At 42.4% G+C, this 21584-nt stretch overlaps 1 protein-coding gene across 8 annotated transcripts in view; it reads left to right on the top strand.

Annotated features, from left to right (window-relative positions):
* LRRC49 (leucine rich repeat containing 49) overlaps positions 1 to 21584 on the top strand; it is a 147207-nt gene that overhangs the window by 636 nt on the left and 124987 nt on the right. For 2 of the 8 annotated variants that reach the window (XM_065559502.1, XM_065559506.1), the window contains exons 2-7: positions 399 to 525; positions 12070 to 12132; positions 13262 to 13349; positions 14895 to 15092; positions 16803 to 16905; positions 19479 to 19682. Coding sequence is in view for 2 of the 8 variants with exons in the window: in XM_005284968.5 (XP_005285025.3) it covers positions 9566 to 9703; positions 12070 to 12132; positions 13262 to 13349; positions 14895 to 15092; positions 16803 to 16905; positions 19479 to 19682 (794 nt within the window). In the remaining 6 variants the exon portion in view is untranslated. Of the gene's footprint in view, positions 1 to 398; positions 526 to 9292; positions 9822 to 12069; positions 12133 to 13261; positions 13350 to 14894; positions 15093 to 16802; positions 16906 to 19478; positions 19683 to 21584 lie in introns of those variants that run through there. The other 6 variants (XM_065559505.1, XM_005284968.5, XM_042853849.2 and 3 more) reach the window with 6 other exon arrangements.

Below are 21584 nucleotides of genomic sequence, written 5' to 3'. Positions count from 1 at the left end.
TCACCGGTTTGCCAGCCTTCTCCTAGTCACAACCTCTGTAATACTCCTATCTATGCAGGAGGAGGCCTGGGAAATCCCTTCATACAAGCTAGTTGGGTGACCAAACCTCTGGATATTATCAGGACCCTCCTGATATTAGGGGCTTTGTTTTATATACACAACTATAATCCCCTGCCCCTGGAAAAAAAAAGTCCTGATTTTTTGCATTTGCTAGCTGGCCACTCTACAAGCTAACAACATTCATTGGCTTCCAGGCCTGGGAGTATGTGATATCCCAAGGTCAGTTTAGGGCTGAGAAGGGTAGATGGAGGGATGGCAGGCTACTCAAACTCAGTCACTGGATGTTTCTGCCAAAATTACTATCAGCCAAATAATGTTATTTTATCTGTTGCCATTAGGTTTCAGAGTTAACGTTTCAATGAGATGACTGGCATCCATTCACACCTCTTTCCCAGGTGTTATTTTCAGCTATCTGAAGAAAGTGCTGTATCAGGTCAAAATAGATTATCTTGGCAACCATAAGAGGTAGGGATTATTTTTTTTTAATTTAATTTCATTAGAAAGTGATTGGTCATCAGGGAAGTGCAGCTATAAGGATTCACTATATTCCAGTTGGACTTCTGATGATCTTCTATCTATTCCTTGATTTGCATTCTTATGTGCTAAATATATTACAACATGCTATTTATCTTAGTGAACAACTTTGAGACCTTAATGTGATTTTTGCATCTAATAACGTCATAAAGAAATCACTGCATGCAATGCATAGCTTCCAAAGTATAATGTGAATGTTATACAAAGAAGTTTATGGTAACTATGAGCAGCTTAAAGGAACTAATGTGGCATTGCCTTTTCCTTGTATTTCAATATATTGAAAATATCTGTTTTAAATTGTTTACATTCTGTCTCATCTTCTGGAAAATTAAAATGGTTTATTCAATAGTTGCTTAGGTTGTAAATGTTTGAGAAATGGCCTGAAGATAACAAACACGAATAAACAGAAATGATTGCATACATTTTATTGTTTTATAATGTAGGGTCATAGATGTGCTTGGTGCTTTACAGAGAGACTGTAGACATGGTCCCTGCTCTGAACAGCTTAATTTTAACATGGGAGTTTCTCCATTGACTATGTCTTGCCCATCTGTAAAAGGTATTTCCCTATCTCCCAGTGATGGTCTGAGGGAAAATACACTAAAGAATGAGATGCACTCTAATACTGCAAGTATCAGAGGGGTAGCCGTGTTAGTCTGAATCTGTAAAAAGCAACAGAGGGTCCTGTGGCACCTTTGAGACTAACAGAAGTACTGGGAGCATAAGCTTTCGTGGGTAAGAACCTCACTTCTTCAGATGCAAGTGTCCCTTGCATCTGAAGAAGTGAGGTTCTTACCCACGAAAGCTTATGCTCCCAGTACTTCTGTTAGTCTCAAAGGTGCCACAGGACCCTCCGTCTAATACTGCAGTGATGCAGGGCCATTCACATACCATAGATAACACAATGTTCCTGTGAGGTGAGGGAGTGGTATTCCCATTTTATATCACCTGAACTCCCATTTATCAAAACTTTAAAAATGGTTATATTGATAATCCAATGTACTACACTCAAGGATTTCACTAAACTCACTCATATCAATGGCAGTTTTTCATCATAACTATTTTACTTCAAAGGCAAAAATAACAACAATACCTCATGCTTACATAGTATCTTTCATCCAGAGTGCTTCAGAAATACTAAGTCAGTGTATAGGAGCAATCACTTCCTGCCCACTGAAATACATGGTTATAATTGTGTACCAAACTATACAACAGCATTTAGGAGAGAAATGATGTTACCAACATTTTGCCACTTAGATGATAGGTGCTTTAGAATTCTCTGAAAGATGGAATTTGGCCAGTATAACATCAGTCTGAAGTCTGGCTGTTGGTCAGAAAGCAGGGGGAGAACAATGTCTATGATTTCCCCCTACAACTCTGTGGATTTTTTAAATAAAACTTTTGCCATTGTATTTCCATGAATCAGCTGGCCAGCCTCCTCAGTCTAGAAGAAATTGGCTGGAGACTAGCATGTGACCACTTTAGTAATCAACCAGATAACTTTCAGATTTGGGTCTCTTTTACTGCTTTGCATTGTTGGATTAACCGACTAGGCAAGAGTAAAATGAGATTAGGTAGACAGTCTCAGAGGTTCTGAGGAGAGCTGAGCACTTTTCCATTTCTAATCCCTTTGGCTGTGGTTCAACCCACGGCCTATGTGACATCCTCAGGGCCATACAGTACTCCTGAGGGAATTCTGCACCAAAAAATTAATTATGTGCACAATATTTTAAAATTCTGCACAATTCTGCAAATTGTACGCCTCGACCCCGATATAATGCTGTCCTCAGGAGCCAAAAAATCTTACTGTGTTACAGGTGAAGCCGCATTATATTGAACTTGCTTTGATCCGCCGGAACGCGCAGCCCTGCCCCCCTGAATGCTGCTTTACTGCGTTATATCCGAATTCGTGTCATATTGGGTCTCGTTATATCGGGATAGAGATGTATTTGTTAATGAATGTGGCTCCAGCATGGCAGTGGGGTACACAGGCCACTGGCTGCATTGAGGTGGGAGATCACCCTGAAGCCCCTACCTCCCCTAGTACAGGGACTCAGCAGTGAGGCTGCACCTGACCCTGACACAGTGCAAGGGCTGGGCCTGCCCCAGAAACACCCCTGGGCCCTACCCCTCTGCACCAGGTGTGGGTGGGCAGGCTCAGCCCAGCAGGAGCCAAGTGTGTGTGTGTGGAGGGGGATCCAGGTGTGGGGTGAGAGGTTTCTGTGTGGGGCAGTCTGGGTGTGGGCAGCTCAGTGGGAGATCTGGATGCACAGGGGCTCTTTGGGGGGTTCCGGGTTCAGGGGCAATTGGACTCTGCAGGGGAACCAGGTGAAGGTGGTTGGGGCTCAGCAGGGGGGGTCTGGGTGTAGGGGCTCAGTGGGGGGTCCGGGTGCTGGGGGAGTGGGGCTTGATGGGGAGGGGTGCAGGTGCAGCTGGTTGGGGCTCAGTAGGGTGGGGGTCTGGGTGAGGGAACTCATCGGGGGCAGGTCCAGGTGTAGGGGGTTAGGGCTTGTCAGGATAAGGGATCGATGGGCCTTGTTAGGACTGAGATCCCCACTTTGAACTTTAGGGTACAAATGTAGGGGCCTGCGTGAAAAACTTTTAAGCTTAACTTTTCTTCCCCATCTCATCCCCCTCTCCCCCTGCCCCATCCCTTTCCCCTCACTCCCACATTCCCCTCCCCCTTCCCTATTCCATCCCCTTCTTTCCCCACTGCCTCTCCCCCCCACCCTCTAACCCCCTTTCCCTCATTTTCCCTCATCCCCCACTTCCCTCATTTTCCTGCTCCCCCTTACCCAGCCTCATCACTGGCACTCACTGTTGCACAGAAATCAGGAAGGCTTCCAGCACATAGAAGGGGAGCATGACTGGCACTCGGACCAGGAGGTGGCGTTCAGCTGCAGAGTCAGTGGAGTGGAGACACACAGTCTCCTTCAGCTGGGCACCTCTGCACTTGCAGAAATGAGGGGAGGGGGAGTGATACATAATCCAGTATGCCCCCCCCCATGCCTCGCCTCTGTCGGGGGGATCACCCCCAAAAAACTGCACCCGGGTCCTGTCCACCTCCCTCTCCCCCCAGCCGTGCGGCTTCCCTTTACTTCCCTGCCATTTTCTGCAGGGAATCACAGGAATTCGCTGGGGGTGGTGTTTTCTGCGGGTACGCAGTCCCGCAGAATTCCCCAAGGAGTAAGATGGTACAGTGTATATATATTGTGACGATGCGGGCCACATAACGCATAGAGAACTGCATATGCAGCCCACAATGGTAAAGAGGTTGAGAACCACTGTCCTATGGGTTCATGTTATCCTTTGAAAAAATTCTTCAATTTCAGGTTCTAATGAACCCAGTATTTCCTAATGAAACTCACTCTGCCTTTGCATCAGATCATGCAGAAATAAAATTTCACATGGTTTTGCCACAAAAGCATTAGTTAGGGCAGGGGTCGGCAACGTTTGGCACGCGGCTCGCCAGGGTAAGCACCGGTGGGGACCGCGAGCGGCCGAATCTGCCGCGTCAGCAGGTAAATAAACTGTCCCGGCCTGCTAGGGTGCTTACCCTGGCGAGCCGCGTGCCAAATGTTGCCGACCCCTGATTAGGGTGACCAGACAACAAATGTGAAAAATCGGGATGGGGGTGGGGGGGTAATAGGAGACTATATAAGAAAAACATCCAAAAATCGGGACTGTCCCTATAAAATCGGGACATCTGGTCACCCTAGAAGTTGACTCAGATTTAAAAAATATCTGTACTTTGGTTAGTCTTTTGTTGAGTTTCATTTGAGTTCATAATATAACCCCCTAAAGCCCATGTGAGTTTATCGGTGTTTCCTGCTTAGTTGCAAACATTTAACATTAGTTGTGAAGGCTGAGCAAAAATTCTCTTGTAATTTCAAGATTGGCTATAGAGTGAATGTGCAGGGTTTTAACTTTGACTGTCTTAATCTTCAAGTGGACAACAGCAGACGTAATCTGTGAGTGGATGTTTGCCATGGGCACAGTGCCCCCTAGCTGTAATAGAACAGATATAAGACATTCCTAATGTCAATGGTATTAAGAATTGAGGGCTTAGTTGTTTGCACCTGATCTGTGAGCATAAGGGACCCTCACACACTGATGGGTCCCTGCCCACCTAGTAGGAAGATCAACAGGCTCCAGGATTTATCCATAGGGAGTGAGTGGATTGGAATTATCTCCATTCTAATTGCAAACTGTTTGAAAAGTTAATGTGACCTCAGGCTGTTTTAGCTTTCCCATGAGCTTCTCTTTCCTATGGAATCCCTCCTGTAAGGGCAATTTCTAGTGGCAGGCTGAGGCCCTTAAGGGTTTTGCATAGAGCCATACTAAAGAGCTGAGAAGAGCAGCAAGAAGCCCCAGAGAATAGAGAGGGACAGAGTCCTCCAGGTGGACGTTACTGCCTATACAGGTTTCAGAGTAGCAGCCGTGTTAGTCTGTATCCGCAAAAAGAACAGGATGCATCCGAAGAAGTGGGCTGTAGTCCACGAAAGCTTATGCTCAAATAAATTTGTTAGTCTCTAAGGTGCCACAAGTACTCCTGTTCTTACTGCCTATACAGCACACTAACCCTCAAAGGAATGAGGTTATCAACTGTGAAATTATCTCAGGTCCTGCTGGTCTGAGAAACCAATGAAACTTGGGTGAATTAAGATAGCATAGAAATAACATACATATGGAAAGAATTTTACGAAACTTTAGCTCTGTAGCCCTGTGGTTCTGATTTTAGTGGAGTAATTTATGGTATACACTGCAAACAAACATTACTATACATTCAGAATATGCCCTTCAAAAGGGTTTGGACTCTTCTGACCCTTCACTTAGATAATGCAAAAACTATTTTTATGTGTTCATATAATAAAATTTTATTTTCTAGGTTAAATCTTAGTTTGCTTCCTACTGAATTTCACCATCCTCAAAAACCATGAATTAGGGGAAATGTATGAGAACTCTACAAATAATTATGAAAGATGATTCATTTAAAGAGGTGACTAATCTAGATAACCTGAATTTAATGAGTAAAAGGATAATTCCATACAAACTAAAAATATTAGTTTTGTTTAAGTGTTTAACAAAATTGAAGTAAAGTGATAACAGGGTTTCAGCATGTAATTGATTAAAACTAAGTTATGGTACACTGACTTTTCGGCTACAGGCTATTGTTACAAGCTAAAGTTTTCAGAAGTCTCTAAGTAACTTAAAAGCTTAAGTCTCATTTTCAAAAGTGACTTAGCAGTTTGGAGCCAACAAACAAATCCCTACCACAACTAGACACTCCATTACAAACACCACATGCTATATGTTAGTCACATTGCTTAATGTACTACTGGAAGATGCTCAGATACTACTATGTACAGGTGGCATTAGAATCTATATCCAATAGAGCTGGAATCGGTTTTGAAAGCTAGACAGGCATTTTAAAATATTTTAACCTCACTCTAAAAGCCTGTGCAATAGACCTTTAACTCCACTGAGACATGAAAAGCACCAATCCTTATAGAAGTGATGACATTGGTCATGCATACTATTACTATGTGAACTTTTTTTACTTTTGGGAAATAAGATATAAGAAGTGGGGATTGGAGTAGAAATAGTTATTTCTTGCCATACATCGATTGGCTAAACTGTATGGAGCCTGTTTCAATTTGATTTGTTATAATGTTATGCAATTATACTTGCCTAGGTTACATCCAAGAAAGTGGCTAGTAAGTATGCTCTGGACTGGATAGCAATAACCTGGTGTATACTCGACAAAACAAGTATGGGAATACATATGGCATGGATATGGAAATAACCATATTTACGAGAAGCACTGGTATTAAAACTTTATTGAGATCAAGAACTAAAAGCCAACTCTTCTATCTATAGCTTTTATAATGCACAGATGTATGATTCAGAGGTTATGAGCTGAGCAAAGTGCAGAATTATACTTTATAAAAATGCTTCAGACCTGTCAATTCAATTAACCAGAGTCCAACTTGTAAAAGTAATAAAAAAATTATTTTGCATTTTATTTAAAAATGTTATTGTACGTTGCTGTTCAAAGTCATAGTTGAAATGAACTTTTAAAAATATGTTATTTACAATAGTTTTTTTTAAAAGTTACATTACACATGCAGTTTTCCTCGCTGCACTCAGCACGCATTACATGTACTACAAAGTTCAAGTTTCTTTGCATACAACACAGCAAAAGATTAGTTGGTAGAATAAGTTATCCCAGAAACTTATATGTAGCCAATTAGTATTTGTCAGTAAACTGACAAAACTAGTTAAAATTGCTCTTTGATATGCTTTTAGAGCTGTCTCCAATGGCACTAAGGAGCTCCTCCAATTCATATGTATGTGCCGCATGTTCCTAAGGCTGCCTTGGGGGAGACTTCATCAAATTTCCATGTAGAACAGAATTAACAGACCAAAGAGAATACATATGGATTAATGAGAATAGAATTACAGCCTACCAAATTATTTTAAGATTCTCTCAGTATGTCTCTTCCTTCACTTGAACAGTTCTGTGTGTGACAAGTCACTCTGTTCAATTTTTCCATCCGACTCAATATCAGTTTCTTAGTCATTGGAGTAAATTCCAAAAAGGGATGAAGTACTGGGAACGGACTAATCTGTCTGAGTGGCTGCATCACAGAGTAGTTTACCGGATACTTTCACTTTTGTTTGAATACCTGTAAAAATGAGTGGGGGGAAATCTGGAGTAAGTTGATCACACTTGTGTAACTGCAATGTGATTTCATTGATTTAAAAGGAAATCTAAGTAACAGTAAACAGACCTACCTATGCTACAATGGAATAGTCTTTTCAAAAAGACTTGTGTACTTTTGTACTCTTTAAGTGTATGAACATTAACATCCACTGACAACAAACTTTCTTGGCTGGAAGCAGGTATAAGCTCACTAGACTGATTAATATCTAGCTGTGTTTGTGTAGTTTCAAATTCATATATAATCTGAAATTGATAAATACAGAAGTTGACATAACTTACATCTTGATCAAGTGTTGCTGTGCTTGATCTCTCTTAGAGAATTCCAACAAAATAATTTAGCTGTAAAAGGTCTGACTCAAATTTGACCAGAAGTTGATTTTGGTTTTAAAAAAGCACAACAGATATTCCCACTGATTTGTTCTGAAAAACGTCAACAGTTGTTTTTAAACAAAATGTAGTTTCTCCGAGTGCATGCAACTCAAGGTTGAGCCATGAGAGCCTTACTGTAAACAAAAGTTCAAATTAACCACTGATTTTTGACACCAATGCTGAGAGAAATGAGAATTGTACTTCTAAAATTCTCAATTTCAGTAATCCAAGGGGTTAGTAACAAAGATAAAGAAGCTTGTTTGTAACATGATTGAGTGTGACACTTCCCCTTTAGGAACATCAAATGCAGCAAAATTGTGAGGTTTCTAGCTAAAAGAAACCAATATTACTGTTTCATGCAGTACAAACTTAATTGACTAGTGCTTTTATTTTTTAGCAAAAACACCTATGTAGAAATGCTTTGGTTTTTTTCTCAGTATTTTGGGAAACAATTTTTTCCTTTTTATTATACAATGGTTTCTGTGAACTCCAGTGCTCTGATAAATAGAGCATTGTAATTTGGAACACCAGTAACCATATGCCCAATAAACTAGGTCCTACTCTGAGAGCTTATCCATATGGGCAGATCCCTACAGAGCCTATTGAATATAGTTTATAGCTAGGTCTTTTATTCAGCACTAATTTGTCACTGGCTGGAGAACATCTACAGATGAGCACTTCCTTCTCAGTACTGGCTGTGTATGGAAAGACTAGCTGATCTTTGTTTGACTGCATTAAGTCCATTGTTTCCTCAGGATTGGTTGGCTTGTTGCATAGCTAGTATCTGTGTGGCTGCTGCCATTTTTGATTGGTTAAGGGCTTTAAGACTCATTCTACCAATTTTTTTGTTAATAACTATAGGTACTTACTCCCCAAGTTTAGCTGCTCATTTTACTTGCAAAGGCTTATTGAAGCTGCTGTTTTGAGTGCATGTACAAATATGGATGCGTAAAAGATTTTAAAAAACTTTTAAATGTAAAGTGTAATGTAACGTGGGTTGCTTTTACTATTGCAAATCTGCTTAACACTTAATTCATAAATAGCAAGCAAAGGAGTATGTTTTTATTTTGCTTCAGAGGGAGATGTACACCCTATTCTACACAGATAATATACCTACCCCATCAGGAGCATTTAAACGTGTTATTAAAGTTAAAAACACGAGTTACAAGTACAGAGCCACTCGAAGAAAAGTCACACAGTCCTGCCTGAAGTTCAGACACCATAACATAATTCTCCAAGGTGTAAGCTGTCACTTGGTCCTAAAAAGAGTTTTCACTGTTCCAGCTTGTCACCTAGTCAGGCACTCAGAGAAAAACCTTTTCGGATGAGTTTCAGTTTTATGATTATACTTTAGAAAAACACATTTAACAGAAATCAAATTGCAGAGTCACAGTCTAAAGAAACAAAGCCCTTTAATCAGCGAAGGGAGTTGCTCCTGGGTGTAGCTATTGGTACCCTGCTTACATGCTCTGGGACACCTCCACAGCCAGCTGTGCTGCTTCACTGATTAAACCCCCCGGTTCACAATATCGCTTGGCCCTGGCGGAGCAGCAAGGGCCAGGGAACGAAAAATAACGTCCGAGCCCGTCCTGTCGGGGCAATGCTACCGGCGGGCAGGGAAAGGAAGAGCCGGGGCGACGGAGGGGGCGGCTGAGACTGACGTGAGATGAACGGGGCCTGGCACCAGGGGAAGGCAGCACAGAGAGCAGAGCCTGCAACCGGCGCTCAGCACCGCGGCCAGCGCTCCCCTCCCCGCGCAGCCTGCCCCTCCAGGGCCCGTTAGCTTAGCTCAGGCTGCGGCTTGCTAGAGCTCGACCTGCCGCCGCCGGGGGGTAGCCGGCGCGCGAAAGAGCTGGACCGGAAGTGGTGGTTGCTATGGCCACTCGGGAGAGGTTTCCGCCGGCCAAAGAAGAGGCGGTGGCCGCGCGGGGTGGTGGCCGGTCGGGAAGACTCGTTTCCATGGTGCCCAGCAAGTTCCGGGCCGGGGGCGGCGGCAGGCCCGGGCCCAGCACTGTAGGTGCCGCGGGGGGGGGGGATCAGCAGCAGCAGCAGCAGCTGCGGGAGGGAGGGGCCCTGCCAGTGGCAGGTGCGGGGCTTGTGAGCTGGATGACTCGGATCTTGGCTGCCTCAGGTGGGAGCTTTGTGCCCCTTCCGCGGCCGCCGGGCTCCCTGGTCCCCGCCCCATATATCCTGCTCGTCTGCGCCCAGTGCAGGGGCAATGCCCCGGCACCCTGAGTCTGTTGCACCCCGTAGAGGCCATGGCTCCATCCCCTCTTCTCTCAGCCTACGGCTGCGGGCCGCAGGATCCCCCCACCCATCCCTTCGAGGCCGTGCCCAGCCCCACTCCACCTGCCAGGAGACTACGATTCTCCCCCGTCCCGGCTCACGCCGAGGCTGCTCCCGCACCTGTGAAAACGCAGGCTGGGCAAGCTGCTTCCTTGGCTAAACACGGGCCAAAATTTTATCTTTGTCAGGACTTCGAATGTGTAAATTACTGTATTGGTGCTAAATGTTGTTCGAATTTTTTCTTTTGCATCTCGTACTCCTAGAGATGGGGAATTGCGCAGAGTGGGCAGTTAGTCACAGCGGCTGTTTGGTTGCCCTTGGATGCTGCTTGCTTGTACCACTGTACATGTGTTTCGGGGACCACTGCAACACAGTGACAGCTTAAAATTTGCCAAGTTGTATAGTACACTGGCAGTGATTATGATCAGGAGGATGAAGTATATTTACATGTGTGTATGTTTCATACTGTGCCCCCTAGGTGTGTGAGCTGCTATGTACATTTCTACTAAACAGTTGTGGTTATTTTTTAGAAATGCTTTGGAAGATTAGCTTTAAGCTTTGTAATGTAAACAATAAATATTTATAAAAACCTGATATCTGTCCCCCCAAAAAAGTCTAAGAGGCATGTTTTTCCATTTAAAAATAGATCTAATGTAACTACCTGTGTGCTTTAAGACTAAGACTGCATCTACATCACACACCACTTTCGGTGGGGTATAGGGTATGTGTAGCTATGTACCTCAGTGAAGAGCAAGCCATATACTGCAGGTGTATAGCTACATGTCTCAGTGTGAAAAGTTCTAACAGGTGAGTCAGCAGTTCTCCCCCCTGCCAGAGTCTTTTCCTGTTGTCGGGGGGAGGCTCCAGCAGCTCCCTTGTAGGAAAAGACTCCAGCATCTGGGAGGCAGGGGGAGAGTACATGACTAAAAATAGCATTCTAGATGGGAAGTCACAGCTTGGGTGAGTAGGGAGCACTGTAGGGTATGTACTCACATACATAGTCACACGCTTCACATGTGTCTTTATTTCACTGTTTACACTGCTGTTTAAACCTCTGCTGGGGGTGGCGGGCTATTTGAGTACATACTCTACATCGGGGTGGGCAAACTTTTTGGCCCGAGGGCCACATCTATATATGGAAATTGTATGGCGGGCCATGAGTGCTCACAAAATTGGGGTTGGGTTGTGGGAGGGGGTGAAGACTCTGGCTGGGGGTGTGACTCTATGGGGGGGCCAGAAATTAAGAGTTCATGGTGTGGGAGGGGGCTCCGGGCTGAGGCAGGGGGTTGGGGTGTGAGGGGGGGATGAGGGCTCTGGCTGTGGGTGCGGGTTCTAGGGTGGGGCTGGGAATAAGGGGTTTGGGGTATAGGAGGGTGCTCTGGTCTGGGATTGAGGTGTTTGGAGGACGGGAGGGGGATCAGGGCAGGGGATTGGGGTGCGGGAGGAGGTCAGGAGTGCAGGCTCTGGGCGGTGCTTACTTCAAGTAGCTCCTGGAAGCAGCGGCATGTCCCCCCCTCCGGCTCCTATATGGAGGCACAGCCAGGTGGCTCTGCGCATGCTACTGCCCCCGCAGCCCCCATTGGCCACGGTTCCTGGCCAATGGGAGCTGCAGGGTCAACGCTGGGGGCGAGGGTAGCATGTAGAGCCCCCTGGCTGTCCCTATGCATAGGAGCCGGAGGGGGGACATGCCACTGCTTCCAGGAGCCGTGGGGAGCAGTGCAAGCCCCAGACCCCTCTCCCTGGCAAGAGCTCGAGGGCTCGATTAAAACGTCTGATGGGCTGGTCACAGCCCACGGGCCGTAGTTTGCCCACTCCTGCTCTACATACTGCCAGAAGATGCATGCAGTATAGACCAGAGTTCCATTTGAGTGTAAAATGGAAAGAAAGTATGATGGGGGTGGGTCAGTGAGTATAGATTGCCATAAATGAATATACTTTTGTCCATTCAGACAGTATTATCTAAGACAGCCGTCTTTATTGGATGAATTATATTCAGAGAATTTCCCTCATTAATAAAGTATATTTAGCCTTTTGTTTTAAGCATCCAGTTTTTGCAAAATGCAATCTGTTTTTTTTTTTTTTTCAATTTACAGGTTAACAACTGTGGGCTTCATCTGGTTATCCAAACCTCATCAGTGGCAGAGAGAAATAAACCAGTAAGATCCAAATACAGTTTTTTTTAATTCCTGAAACATAACTGAGTTAGTTATTCCAAATATATTAGTTAATACAGATGCAAAAATACTCTTGTACTTAGGATTTCCCTTTTTAAAATAGTTTTTAATATTTAGTTTTTAGTATTTTGTTTTTGTTTTGTAATGATTTATTTCAGCCATCGGGGACAGGTGCTATATAAAATAAAAGCACTGGGCAACCCAGAATAAGTTTCAGCATCTTGTTGTGTCTCCCTTCTGTTTTTCCTACTGCTCTGGGTGGGGAGTCTCTCTGGTGCAGTACATGTTTCCCTAGTTCAGCTATGCTGTCCAGTGTATTGTGGGGGTGCAGTCAAGTCTCAACTCCCATCTTTTTCCTCTTGCCTATGTGCTTGAGGAAGTGGAAGAGTGGCCAAGTGGAGACTGCTCCCCCTCCAGTGCCAGTCTCCAGGATGTGTTTGACTCATTATTGTTAAGGAAAACTGATTTCTTGTTACTGTACTCATGCCTACTACCCTGAAAATAATTGTATATTGCCCATGCAAGATTTGACATTGGAGGATATCTATTTTAATCTACTGAATTCTTGCATTTATATTCTAAAAATAAAGTTGATCTTCAATAGAATTATTCTTTTAATGGATATCTGTTTTGTAAATAACATATTTTGGCTGAGATTTTCAAAGCCAACAAAATAATGTAGACACCCAGTAGCTATTAATTTTAATGGGAAGTGGTTGCTCAAATTCTCTAGGCAGCTTTGAAAACCTCAGCCTAACTGCAGTACTGTTTGTACCTTCTGTCCATTTTCTTGTTGATAATGAAATATTTTAAATGAACACAATTTTATCTAATCTGTTTTAGATATTTATAATATGCCTATTCAATAAACCTGTCCTGTGAAGTCTTTCTGGCACTACACAGTGAAATCTGAATATTACTGCCTTACTGAAGTGAATAATACATTTTAACATGGAGTAAATCTGCTATTAATTATTATTCCCCAGAAAAGAAATATCTATCTTAAATAAATTATAATAACTGTGTACCAAATTTATACAGTTAACTGTAAAACAATGTGTGTTTAAAAATCTTGTTTCATTTATGTCATATTTTAAACATTGTGTTGCAGTTTGAATTCAGGGTAAATAAAGAGCAGTCGTCTTTCCACAACAGGCTCTTGCAACATGATCTGGAAAAAAACCATTCAGGAAAACAAGGTAAAGTTTCCTTTTCTAGTTAACTTCTATAACAGTGTTAATTATAGAAAGAAAAAGTGTGACTAGCAAACAGAAACTTATTTCATACACTGAGCACACTTGAAAAATATTTATTTCTGGCATATGACAGACTTGACTGTATTCTCATCTGGGTGCATGGCCACGGGAGAGACTAGCTCTAGTTTTTATTTTGTTTGTTTTCAAATTCGTTGTAATAATGTAATCTTGGTGATGTTTGCTGCTTAAGGGAAGGGTGGAGTAGGGGCGGGGCCTGGGTGAGAGCCAGGGGTCGAGCACCCCTTGGCTAGGGTTACCATATTTCAACAATCAAAAAAGAGGACGGGAGGAGCCCCGCCCTAGCCCCGCCCCCGTCCTGTCCTAGCCCCGCCCCTGCCCCTTCCACTGCCTCCCACTTCCTGCCCCCTCAGAACCCCCAACCCTCCCCCCCACTCCTTGTCCCCTGACTGTCCCCTCCTGAGACCTTCCCCACATCTAACTGGCCCCCTAGGACCCTACCCCCTAGCTGTCCCCTGACTGCCCCAACCCTTATCCACACCCCCGCCCCCTGACAGCCCCCCCAGAACTCCTGACCCATCTAAACCCCTCTGCTCCCTGTCCCCTGACTGCCCCCTCCTGGGACCCCTGCTCCTAACTGCCCTCCAGAACCCCACCCCCTACCTAAGCCTCCCTGTTCCTTATCCCCTAACTGCCCCTTCCTAAGACCCCTCTCCCTAACTGCTCCCCAGGACCCTACCTCCTACCTGTACCCTGACTGCCCCAACCCTTATCCACACCCCCACCCCCTGACAGCCCCCCCCAGAACTCCTGACCCCCCCCCCGCTCCTTTTCCCCTGACTGCCCCCTCTTGGGACCCCTGTTCCTAACTGCCCTCCAGAACCCCACCCTGTGCCTTGTCCCCTAACTGCCCCCTCCTGAGACTCCCCCCCACCTGTACCCTGACTGCCCAAAACCTTACACCCCCAACCCCCAGACAGCCCCCCCCCGAAGTCCTGACCCATCCAACCCTCCCCCCTGCTCCCTGTCTCTTGACTACCCCCCCCCCAGAACCTCCCTGCCGCTTCTCTGACCCCCGGCCCCCTTACTGTGCTGCAGAGCTGCGCACTTGGAAGCGGGGGAGGGGAGCAGGGTCGGAGCTCCAGACTGCCGGAGGCAGAGATGAACTGTGGGCCGGCGATCTGCGAATGCAGGGAGGGAGGGGGAGGGAGAGAGAGGAGGGGACTGGTCTCAAGTTTCAGGGGAGAGGAGGGGGAAGTGAAGGAAGGGCTCTGGCTGCCGGAGCCTGTGCGAGTGGCACGATCCAGCCGGCTGCCCTGTAAGCCGCGCACGCTCTGCATGGGGGGGGGAGTCCGGACATTGACAAATTCCCCCCGGACGCTATTTTTAACTCAAAAAAGCCGGACATGTCCGGGGGAATCCGGACGAATGGTAACCCTACCCTTGGCACTTTGGAAAGTCAGCGCCTGTGGTTTATTTTATTGTGCAATGAACTGCAGGTTTCTGGTAATTTATTTATTTTTGCTCCAGGAGATGGAAGATTATTGACCCCTTTGGTGCGTAATAAGCAGGTGTATGTCCCAGTAGCAGCCAATTTGGCAGACCTTTCTGGTCTGGAATTGAAACAAGGTGGAGGCTGTCTATCAGCATTTGGGGATTCTTCTATTCATACTCCTACAAAATCCAGAACCCGACAGGGCTGTCATAGTGCCGGTCCAAATATTTCAGGTAACTATGAAGACTAGTCTGTTTTGACAAATAGTCCAATTTTTTTCTTTCTAATTATGTGTCTTGTGGAAAAGCTATAGGTTACAACTTCTTATGCCACTCCAGCTGCCAGTATGTGTGGCTAAACAGAAAGCACTGGCTACTACTCCTTTGTTTTTGTATTATGAGGATCAGAATGAGCCTTATCAATAAATTGTTAGTTATAGTTTTACATTAAAAGGACATCTTTTTTTTTAATGTAGATTTTTCTTCTTCTTCTTCTTTCCTAAATTTTGTATTATCTGTATGAACCATTGTCCAATATTGTACTGTACTCCACACAGGCCTCCTGTTAAGTTTCAGATTGATTTTCAAGTCTTTGATCTTGCATGTATTGGTCCAAACAGCTATGATTAAACTTATTTAATTTTCTCTTTAGTCCTATTTATTCATTATATTCCCCCCCCCCCCCCCGCATCATTATTTCTTTCTTTTTTTTGGGCTGGTAATTATCTTACTCTCCCTTTCTGCTGCCCCCAAAGAAATAAAAACAAAGTTTGGGTTGCTCCAGGAATTTAGCATAAAAATTAGGGGAAAGTGTTGAAAGTGTTATATTTAAAAACAAGAATTCTACTAAATCACAGTATTCATCAGTATGCCTAATCTGACTTTAGTCTTAAAGCAAGAAGGAATGAACTTTTTGATGTGTCAAAGAAACTATTCTTTGTTGCTTCTTTCAAACTTTCTTCCTCACCCCAACCCCAATTTAAGCTTATTTGTGCGATCAGCTATAGGACTTGAGCCCCCATTCTTACAGGCATAGTGACCTATTTCAGAAGAATATTTTTTTGGTTAATCGTTCTCCAAATAAGTCAGAGGTTTGCAGGCTGGTTTGTTTTGTATGTGTTTTAATGAATTTTAAGCCCCTTCTCCTCCCCGCCAATTATTTAACTATTAACTATAGATTCCAGAGTAACTAATTAAATTATGTCAAAATAGCCCCTCCTTTCTTTCACCATAACAGAGAGAGAGAGACATAGGGCCCATTCCTATAAGGTGCTGTGAACTCCTGACCTTGTGAGTAATTCCGTTCAGCACTTACTTGACTGAACCTTATAATGTTAGGCTGATTCATTTTGTTGTATTTTTAAAATTAAAATATCATCTTCCACACCCACATGACGTTTCCCCCTTTAAATATATTTAACTTCAGGCATAGCCAGTTATAGGCTCAGAGTTGGGGTGAAGTAAAATAAAATAATTCTAGTTCACCTCTGTTTCATTTGAAAGATGTCTTCCTCAGAGTTCAGATATTGCAGTTAAATCCATGAATGCAACCTGTAACCTGATGTCTGAATGATTCTGGAGCGTTCTAATACAAATAAAGGTAACTTCGAGCAGGTTCCAAATTTACAACATACTATAAACAATCAGTTGGTATCAAGCTGTGTAAAATCAACCAAATTAATAGTTACATTTCTAAAAGCATATGTACAGTATGGTTGTAGTAACTTATAAATAGCACAGGAGAAAACATGGTTAAATATTCATTCTAGTATAAACATTGGGTAGAGTCAATTAAGTACCATGATGGAGTCCTAACATACATGTGAACAATGCATATCTTTTAATTTTTGGCACATAGGAATATTCCACCTTTATTCTGCAGAATTAATAAAGCAACTTCTAAAATTTCTAATTCAAGTTATTTTTTGTATGATTTTCTAATAGATAACATACATTTTGGGAGTAGTGCATCAATCACAGCATTTCCCATTCTGCATCGTGCTGCTGATGAAAAAATACTGAATTCTGATAGGCTGACCCTTGAAAGGTGAGGAATGTTCCGATAAGATAAATTTGAGAATGGTATAAGTATCCTGTTGTGTAGATGAGAAAAATGTGGACTGCACTTCAAAAGGACTTTTTAAAAATTGTGTCCCGCTATCAGGATACTGCAAGCTTCTATGTAAAACTTCAATGTAATTTATCATAACTTTGACAAATATTCCATTCGTGCCTGGTCTCAGTTTGAGAGCTAACTTTTTTTCAAGTTTGATAGATATCTTTTTTATTATATTTGAATAGGAAAACGTTTGCATTTTAACTCCTATAGATTGCTTTGTAATCTGAATTCTGACATGCCAGAATCTTTAAACTAAAGACTGTCTCTGTTGTTATTAATTAGTATTATTCAAGTAATGCCCAGAGGCCCCAATTAAAATTTGGCCCCCATTTTGGTAGAGGTGCACAGATATGAAGACATGGTCCATTACTGTGGTGGCTGAGTACTACCAAAAATTTGTTCTCACAACACTCCTCTGAGGTAGAGAAGTATGGTTATCACCTTTTTAAAGATGAGGAACCGAGGCACTGAGAGGTTAAGTGAGTTACTCCTGGTCACATAGGAAGTCTGTAGCAAAGCCAAAAATTAAACCCTAATTTCCTGAGTCCTAGTCCAATGCATTGACCATAACATTCTTCCATATAGATAATTATTTCCCTCTAGTTAAGATGCTCAAGAGATGTTCCAAAAGAAAAGGTATGAAGATCATGATTAACTTGGAGTCAGGCAATGCAGGGAACGTGATCATGCATCCTGGACGTCATTCTGCCATAGTAATATGCTTTGGAGAAGCTGAACAGCCTTCTTTCCTTCCAAGACATTCCCTTTCCTCCTTTCCCCAAATTTGGTGGTGACACATCATAAATGTTCTGACGTACATTAACACTAAAATTGATTATACTGTTTTCTGGCATCAATAACTAGGAGCAGGCACTGATGCACCAAGGGGTCTGAATGCCAGAGAGATGTGAGATGCAGGAACACCCTAGCTCGGGCACCAGTGTACAGAGAAATATTTAGTAAAACACTTAAGAAGTGCAACAAAGAAAGCTAGTTCATGCATTGTTTATGGTTTTACAAGAAAAATACTGTGCTGAAACTTGGAGGGCAGGTGCTGTGGCAGATACTGAAACACTGGAGAGAAAGCATGTCACAACATGAGTGAACATGTCAAAATATGCACTGGAGCTCCCCAGCTGGTGTCAAAACCCTAGGTAGAAATTGAAGCCAGTGGAGTGCCCTGTAACTATCTTTTGTCCAACAGTCTGGAAAAAATGGCGACAAGTCACAATAGAATTTGTGAATTTTGCAAAATCTTAATTTTATATACATTTGTTTAAAGGAGAATTTTTTCTCTTCTCTAGTACAAACTTGTTTTGATTCTTCCATCCCTAATAGATGCCTTATAAATGGGCATCCCATATTTAAATTGTAAAAATATGATATTCTGCTCCTTTTCATGTAAAGGTTGATAAAGTCCTGCATTAATAATGCATAACTCTTTTAAAAGTCAAGTTCCTAACTAGTAGAAAGATTAGAAAAATTATCTACACATTCAGGGTAAAACCGCCCAATTGAGGTCAATGGGAGTTTTGTTATGGTTAGCAGGGCCAAGATTTCACCCTCACTTGTTAACTTGTCTATCGTGTTTTATGAATTTCTGGGCTTGCATATCGTGGCTATGATGTCATTTCTGGCTACATAACTATAGTGGCATAACTTTTAGAATAATATTAAAAAAGCAAAGGTGTTAAAAATGAAATAGTAAAACAGTATAAATTCCCCAGCCTGCAAAAGTTTATATCCCAGCATGTAGCTACTCCCACAAGGAGTCCCATGAGTTCAGTGGGATTCTTCCTAGAAGCCACAGTCAGAGGGGCTGTAACCCTTTGCAGTACCACTCCCACAACTTGTTTTACTTTTGTGTATAGCCTAGACTGGTTTTGTTTTTACATGTCATATTTAATTAATTAAATTAATCCCCCCCCCAAATAGTAAAAGCATAGTTTTTGATTGGCATTAGTATAACTGTGGACTGCTGATCTGGTATCCAGGCAGCCACTGGCTGTTGGAAGATGATAATGTTGACACAAAGGGGCTGATACTGAGATGATGACTCTGTAGCAACACTGCTGAGTAACAATTAAATAAATGATGATTAAAAGAAAGGCTTTAGGAAACATTTTGAAGCCTCTGGCCATACTTATTAATATAATTTGGTGCAAAATTTATATATTGAGTTCAGTTAACATCCTGTAATTCTAACAGTTCTTAAAATAAATGGCGTTTAACAATATAGTGCAATGAAATGACTTTATTCTGTATGTTTCATTATCAGAGTAGTTAAGATTATTAAAAGAACACTAAATACAAAACAAAAATGGAATATTGAAAATTGTAATGATCTCTTCAGGATTCTGTGATATAATTTACATTTGCACAATATTTTTACAAATATATTTCATTCCTACTAGGGAGAGTTTGTTCTATCACCTACTTTACGTTTTTTAATTTTCTAATAATGGATTACAAAATTATTACTTATAATCTTTATTTTTCAGGCAAAAGCTGACAGTTTGTCCAGTTATCGATGGGGAAGAACATCTTCGCCTGTTGAACTTCCAGCATAACTTTATAACTCGGATCCAGAATATCTCTAATCTGCAGCATCTTGTTTTCTTAGATTTATATGATAATCAGATAGAGGAAATCAGTGGGCTTTCAACTCTCAGGTCTCTACGTGTCCTCCTGTTGGGGAAGAACAGGTAACAAAAAAAAATTGAATAGATCTGTATATTTTATTTATGGTATAACACCTGTAGCCTGCATCATATCTGTTCTGTTTAAAGGTCCTGGTTGTTAGATTAGTTATGAGAACTGCAAACTGTTTCATTCATCTCTTAGGACCAAGGTGGAGCATGGTACTGGGATTTTTCATTTTTCCAAAATGCCACAAAACTCAGCATTTTTGCTACGGAATTTGCCATTTTGTCTGCGGCCAGGTGTTGAACAACTTTTGTATCCTTGTGTTGCCAGAAACTGCCTGCTGGTGCCTCTTGCTCTCTAGCTTTCCCCACAAGAGGGCGTTAATTGAATTACAGTGCATAATCCCTGCATTGTTTGATGTGTCCAGGTAGCAGGGGGTTGGAGAACCAAGAGCTGGAGTTCAGCTTGCAGCTAGAGAGCGGAGGGAGTGAGAAGTGTAAGCCAAGTGGAGAATAGCACAGTAATGAAGTCCTAGGGAGTAGTGGAAAGGAGCTTCAGAAACTGGCTACAGTCTCCCTCTTTCCTGGCATATATTAGAGGAAGGAGAGCGGAGGCTACAGGAATGGAGCTAAACTACTTGGAGAGCATAGTTTTAAAAAACTCTCAAAATAATAATGATGAGTTGTAAATGAATAAGTATTTTTAACTGAGATGTGCATGGTTTTGTATGAGTAAGGGAGGATGCGAATGCGAGGTATTTCATGATGGTAGAATAAATGTTTCAGTGAAATTTAGGGTTTGCTGATGTGAAATTGGGTCCCATTGTGCCACTGTGCCCGGGGACTTGAATATAGTTTTCAGATAAAATGGAGTGACTATACCACATTTAAATATGGAGGAGCAGACTAGTAAGTAGAGCTAAATAATATGAATGATCTTGAGTCTGATAGTGCTTCTGATTATACAGTTTTGTTGACAGTGTAACAAATACATTAAAAGTTGAAATATTAACAATTTCTATTTACATTGTAATACAGAACAATGGATATTGCAAGGAGTGCACAAATTCAGATTATTGTGCAAGAATTTTTAGCAATTTCTGTTGACATGCTCACTTTCAATAAAATGGTTATTTTTTAAATAATAGCTGCATTATTCTGAGATCAAAGGCTGGTTTAAGTTCACAGCTCCCGAAGTTATGTGGTTACATCAGAATCTCAGCTTTCATTTAAATGTAAAAAATAATTTTCTAGCCTTCTGTTTTCTGGCACTCATTAAAGAAAAACCTGAAAATGTGACCCAAATATAACTTGTGCAGTGACAGCTGGTTGACTTTGCAGTCAGCCTGAAACGCAAGCTTTGAGAGAGGTGAACTGCATCTCAATAGGGTGTTAACTTCACGACCCACTGTTCTGAGGTGAGGGGGAGCCTGAGGTGGGGGGAAAATGGGAGTCTTAAGCTGCTACCCTCCTTTCTGCCACAACCATTCCAAGAGGAAGCGGTGGCCATAGCATGGGAGTGGGGGCATGGGGACAGAGCCACTGTGGGGTCTCTGATGTGCATAGGGCATAGGTTGCTCCAGTACAGCCCTGCTGAAAAGTGCATCTTAAACCTGAAGAAATTAACTAACACAATAGGGCTTGGCATCTTTGATGCTAAATGGCAAAAGCCTGAGTGGGCTAACCAATTAGTCCTATTTTGTGATCTTTTTGTTTTTTTATGTCCTGCAGTAATACTGGGGGGTGTGCTGTGGAATGAAAGATTCTGTTCCTCTATAGTGAATTACCTCTTATTTTATTTTTTAAGGATTTTTTTAGATCATTATGATTTTGGTGCTATTTAGTAACATCTTTTTTAAACATCTATTCATGTTTGCTATCGCCATTTAATCTGTAGTTATGCTCTTTGAGAAAGGGAATATGGGTACTAGAATGTGAAATATTTCATATAAAGTAAGGTAC

Source organism: Chrysemys picta, chromosome 10, assembly GCF_011386835.1.
Source record: "Chrysemys picta bellii isolate R12L10 chromosome 10, ASM1138683v2, whole genome shotgun sequence".
NCBI lineage: Eukaryota > Metazoa > Chordata > Testudines > Emydidae > Chrysemys > Chrysemys picta.
The sequence above is the reverse complement of the archived record's forward strand: the minus strand, read 5'-3'. Positions and strand labels throughout refer to the sequence as shown.